Source organism: Populus euphratica, unplaced genomic scaffold (genome assembly GCF_000495115.2).
Source record: "Populus euphratica unplaced genomic scaffold, PopEup_1.0 scaffold446.1, whole genome shotgun sequence".
In the NCBI taxonomy this organism is placed as follows: domain Eukaryota; kingdom Viridiplantae; phylum Streptophyta; class Magnoliopsida; order Malpighiales; family Salicaceae; genus Populus; species Populus euphratica.
Genome location: NW_011500330.1, coordinates 133,576 through 139,575, shown reverse-complemented (window position 1 = coordinate 139,575; position 6,000 = coordinate 133,576). Strand labels below are relative to the sequence as shown.

At 33.6% G+C, this 6,000-nt stretch overlaps 1 protein-coding gene across 1 annotated transcript; it reads left to right on the top strand.

Moving 5' to 3' along the window:
- The first annotated feature begins 748 nt into the window (after nucleotides 1–748).
- On the top strand, nucleotides 749–4,159 carry LOC105113716 (AP-3 complex subunit delta). Its single transcript, XM_011010008.1, has one exon. The coding sequence runs from the start codon at nucleotides 917–919 to the stop codon at nucleotides 3,815–3,817; it is 2,901 nt and encodes a 966-aa protein (XP_011008310.1). The 5' UTR covers nucleotides 749–916; the 3' UTR covers nucleotides 3,818–4,159.
- Nucleotides 4,160–6,000: the final 1,841 nt, after the last annotated feature.

Sequence of the window (6,000 nt, the reverse complement as noted above, 5' to 3'; positions counted from 1 at the left end):
CGTTATGAAATTTGTTGAAGATAAATTGTAAATTATATTTGTGTATTGTGATTATTAATCGATTGATTTTTGTTCATTGAAAATTGTAAATACGGATGAAACTATTTTTTTCTAAAGAGTCACTATCCTCTTATACAATTCACGAGTTATAAATGTGGCATGCAATTTATGAATCGTGTATAAAATTGTTAATTTGTTAAATTATATTATTTTTTAAATATTTTTTTAATTATGATAATTTTTTACCTGTAATAATATCAAAAAAAAATCTTATTTGTAAAGATGTTTAAGTGTTTATTTAACACTATAATAAAATTTATGTTTTAAAATATTTTTTAAATTGCTTTTGGCCTGACAAAATGTTAAATTAAAGCCTTTAAATTTTAATTTATTGATATAAAAAATATCAATTATTTTTTAAACAGTATTATTTTTTCAATTTAATTTCAATTTATTGATATAAAAAATAAAAAAAAATATTTTTTAAACAGTATTATTTTCATCTATTTTTAATTGAAAAATATTTTTGAAAAGATATTATACAGCGTTAAAAGCAGAGTAAAGGACCTGCCGGAGTAGGAGTACTGGCCAGCAGTTAAGAATTATGAGTCAGTTATGGACTTTAGTCCCTGTAATTTAATGAAACTAATTGAGTAATCCCACTAGTATCAGAATTAAGTAAATAACCCAAATACTATAGATCATTTAGACAGTGGGACCCAATCCTAATAGATCCAACTTCCTCCCGCAATTTCACTTCTCCAAAAAGAACACCGAGCATTGTTGTTTTGTTTCCCCTAAAACACCATCAGGCAAAACCAAAACGAAAACCAAAAAAATCCCTCCTTTTAATTTAATCATGCTTTCATGCAATCCATAAATCAAAACCCATCTCTAATTCTGCAAATCCTTTTCAATGGCATCTCCTTCTCTTATGGACACCCTTTTTCAACGCAGTTTAGATGACATCATCAAAGGTGTTCGTCAACAACAAAGTAGTACTGAATCTATTTTCATATCCAAAGTTATTGAAGAAATCCGTCGAGAAATCAAATCCACTGACTTGCAAACCAAATCCACTGCCCTTCAAAAACTCACTTACCTGAATTCAATCCACTTTATTGACATGTCATGGGCATCTTTTCATGCTATTGAATGCATTTCTTCTCCTACTTTCTCTCACAAAAAGATTGGTTATCTAGCGATCTCTCAGTCTTTCAATGAATCCACGTCCGTTATTTTGTTGATTAGTAATCAACTAAGGAAGGATCTCAAGAGTAGCAATGAGTTTGAGGTGAGTTTAGCTCTTGATTGCTTATCTAGAATTGGAACTGTTGATTTATGTAGAGACCTTACGTCTGAGGTTTTCACTTTGATGTCTAGTTCTAAAGTTTTTGTTAGAAAGAGAGGTATAGGTGTTGTTTTAAGGCTTTTTGAGAAATACCCAGATGCAGTTAGGGTGTCTTTTAAGAAACTTGTTGAGAATTTAGAGGGTAGTGATTCGCAAATTGTGTCTGCAGTTGTTGGTGTGTTTTGTGAGCTTGCTTCCAAGGACCCCAGATCGTATCTTCCATTGGCACCTGAGTTTTATAGAATTTTGCTTGATTCGAAGAATAATTGGGTGTTGATTAAGGTGTTAAAGATTTTTGCTAAGTTGGCTCCTTTAGAGCCTAGGTTGGCTAAAAGGATGGTTGAACCAATTTGTGATCATATGAGAAAGACCGGGGCGAAGTCTTTGGTGTTTGAGTGTATTAGGACTGTAGTCACTAGCTTCACTGAGTATGAATCTGCGATGAAGCTTGCAGCTGCAAAAATTCGTGAGTTTTTGATGGAGGATGATCCAAATCTTAAGTATCTTGGACTGCATGCCTTATCTATTATGGCGCCAAAGCATTTGTGGGCAGTTTTGGAGAATAAGGATGTGGTGATCCATTCTTTGAGTGATGAAGATCCTAATATTAAACTCGAGTCTTTGCGTCTTGTCATGGCAATGGCTTCAGAGAGCAATTTAGTGGAAACTTGCAGGGTTTTGGTTAATTATGCACTCAAATCTGACCCTGAGTTCTGCAATGAAATTCTTGGTTCAATTTTATCAACATGCTGCCGGAACGTTTATGATGTTATAATTGACTTTGATTGGTATGTGTCACTTCTTGGGGAAATGTCAAGGATTCCAAATTGCCAGAAGGGGGAAGAAATTGGGAATCAGCTAATTGATATAGGTATGAGAGTCAAGGATGTTAGGCCAGAGCTTGTTCGTGTTGGCCGTGACTTGCTGATTGATCCAGCACTGCTTGGCAATCCTTTTCTGCATCGGCTGTTATCTGCTGCTGCTTGGGTGTGTGGGGAATATGTAGAGTTCTCGAGGAACCCCATTGAACTTATGGAGGCATTGCTACAGCCTCGTACTAGTCTCCTGCCTTCATCAATAAGAACAGTTTACATGCAGTCTGCTTTTAAAGTCTTAATCTTTTGTATACGTTCTTACTTTTTGCAAAAGGAAGAAATGACCTCAGAAGTTTCAGATTTGGCTTCTAAATTGGAATGCTCAGAAAGTTCTGATGTAGCAACAGGCAAAGCTCTCGTCCAAAGTGATCGTGATGAAGGGTTCAATCCAAGGGAATCAAACCAATCATATGAAGATCCTTCTGTTTTAGATACTGGGGTTGGACAGACATCTACACCCGCATTCATGAAGGAAAAAAGTTTTATGCATGAATCTATTGTTAACCTGTTAAACTTGATGGAATTGGTGTTGGGTCCATTATCAGGCAGCCTTGATGTTGAAATACAGGAGAGAGCATGGAATGTGCTTGGATTTATTGAGTTGGTACGACAAGAATTTTCTAATCCATTGATTCAAAAGGAAGCAAATTTGGAGAGGGAAAAAGTGATTGCTTCCAGAGTTGTTGAATGGGTGCATGATGCCTTCTCTGAGGAGCTTGGTCCGGTCTCCGTAACTGCTCAGGATAGAGTTCTTATACCAGATGAACTAGTGCTTAAGGAGAATCTCACTGACTTGGAAGCAATCTGTGGAGGTGTTGAATTACCTTCACCTGATTCTTTTTCTCTTACAAGTCCATATTATGGAGAAGTTGATGGTTTTTCCATCTCTAACCTCCAAGGCGAAGAAGATTCAGAACCATCAACAGAGTCCACTTCCTTGCTTACAGAACACCGAAAGCGGCATGGGTTGTATTATCTCCCTTCAGAAAAGAATAAAATTCTCGCAAATGATTACCCCCCTGCCAATGACCCTAGTTCTGGCATTAACACGAATGATGACACTGAAGATTTAGTTAAGCTTGCAGACCAATCACTAGTCTCCAAGAGAAAGCCAAACTATGCAAAACCTAGGCCTGTGGTGGTGAAGTTGGAAGGAGGAGATGCAGCACCTGTCGTTTCCAAGAAACCAGAGCTCGAGGATGATTTACTTTCTGGCGCCATTCGTGATATACTTTTAGGTAATGAAGCCAAAGCAGCCTCATCACAAAGTAATCCATCTGATAAGTCATCCAGTAAGAGAAAAGGGAAGGCGAAACATGTTATTCTACCTGGTTCAAAAGAAAATCAAGCTGTCGGAGAACAGCCCAATCATGAAAATCCAAGTTCAAGGCAAAGCCAACACCGGGGTCATGGTAAGGTGAAAAGCAAGAAAAGTCGAGGGAAGAAGAATGGGGATGGAAGGGAAGGTGATGGGGAGAAAGAGAGAGAGAAGATTAGTGATCACCATGGTAGACACAAAAGTCGACAAAGAGCTGATGCACCTATAAATGTGGCTGCACAAACACCGGATATTCCTGATTACCTTTTATAGCATTAAATGTTCGGAACAGTGCTGCTGTTAGTGACTGCTGAAGAGAAGTTGTTTGACTTCGTCCGTCCCATGTATTCAACCACCTTGAATGCTAAGTTTGGTTTCATTTTTTGGGTGTAGATCAGGTATATTCATTTTTTGGTTGGCTTTGTTGCTTGTTTAGTTTTTCCGGGATTGCTTTTACATGCAAGACACTGTCAAAATGTAAATTGAAATGTTCAATTTGAGTTTGGCGACAGAGAGAGAGATTGCTTATATCCATACAACAGCATTCGGTGTTAGCGTCTCGTCTATCTTGTACTCTTGAATTTTGATCCTGAGCTTTGCAATGAATGGGAATTTGTAAATCTGATCGTACTGTGAATACTTGCTGAGTGATCATGAGTAACATTCAAGTCAGGTGAGTGTCAGAGCTTGGCTTGATTTATCTGCTCCTTGCGCTCCTTATCTGGGAATGCCACTAATTTGTGAGATGAAAACCATGGGCTCGCAACAACCATTTAGATTTACCAGTCAGTGATGGTATGCGCTGAACATTTGACATCTTTAATACTCGCATGATTGTTCCAGTCTGCCATATATGCCTTCAGCATGTTTTGATCAAAGTACCATCTGCTTCAAAATTCGAAGTTCACATGTTTCTTATGCGGAATTGTCTCTTGATAGCTAATTTGAGGTTTGAAGAAGGATGGCTATTTTGAGGTTTGAAGAAAAAATTTACAACTTAGATAACAAAAATCTTGTTTGAGAATCAAATTATATATAATTGATCATTTTATCTTATATTTATAATAAAATATGAACAAAAAATATAAATCACAATAAAATTAATTAATTTTTCAAAAAGTTTGTAAGTTTAATAAAAAATTTAGTATGAAAATCGCTTAATAAAAACAAGACATCAATATATAGTAACTTTAAATAAAATTTTATCAGTCTCAAAATAATATTAACAATTGATTTATATAGTAAAAAATTAACTATAATTTGACCTAGTAGACTTAAACTTGATAAGTAAACCTTAACACATTAAAGCTTAAAATAACTAAAACAATAAAATAAAATCCAACCCAAATAAACTTTTAAATGCTACAAGTCCTAAAATAAACTAAAAAATAAATAAATAGTAGTTTAACTAATTAAAACAAGCTCAAAATTAAATTTTATAATATGCTAGTAGAATCAAAACTTAAATTCAAATGAATGCCCCCCTCATTTTAATAAATTAGAACATTTACCATATATCACTAAAAAGATGTGAATATCTATTTTTCATTGTAATTGAAACCATATTAAAATTTATTTTGTAGCTCTAATTATGACCAAACTAGGAGTAAAGGGTGAAAACTAATATATTTTAATTTTTTATTTTAATTTTTTAATAATATATAAATGCTCTCCTGCAAATTCTTATTGAATATGAATAAAATTAATTAAAGTTTGCACTCTTTAATATTCTCTTTAAATCCACTAGAAGCCTATGCATTTTAAAGAATTTCATTAATAATCTTCTTGAATCTATTTACTCAAAGTCTTGTGGATGAATCCATTGAACCAATAATAAATAAAGTTATTATACCATCGGTTTAATTGCATGAGTTTTAGAATTTTTATGGTTTTATTGTTTTGTATTTTAAAAGTATTTTTAAAAATAATTAAAATTTTTATTTTTTATTTTAAATTAATATTTTTTAGTGTTTTAGATCATTTTGGTATGTTAATATTAAAAATAAAAAAATATTATTTTAATATATTTTAAAATAAAAAAATATTTTTAAAGATAACCCAAATCACATTTCTCAAATACACATAAAGCGTTACTAATGGGTTCCTTTTATTTCAAATTAAATTTGTGGTTCCGATCCAGCTTGAGGAGTACGGAGTACGTGGATCCTGATTTCTGTGATTTATGTGAGCTGTCCTTGGAAACGAAAACTATGTTCCTCTTAGCATGTATTTATTGCAATAGTTTTATTCATCTATAAAGTTCATGGATCCCGAAGTTTGGCATTTTGAATTGTGTGTTTTTTAAACAAAAAACCTATAAACTTGTTCAAATATTTTCACTTCCAATCATTGTAGATCATAATAATAGGAACAGAGCAAGTCTGTAAGAATGACTCTTAAACTTCCTGTTCATATGAAATGAGTAAGTCTTGTACAATGATGTGTGTTCTTGCTTC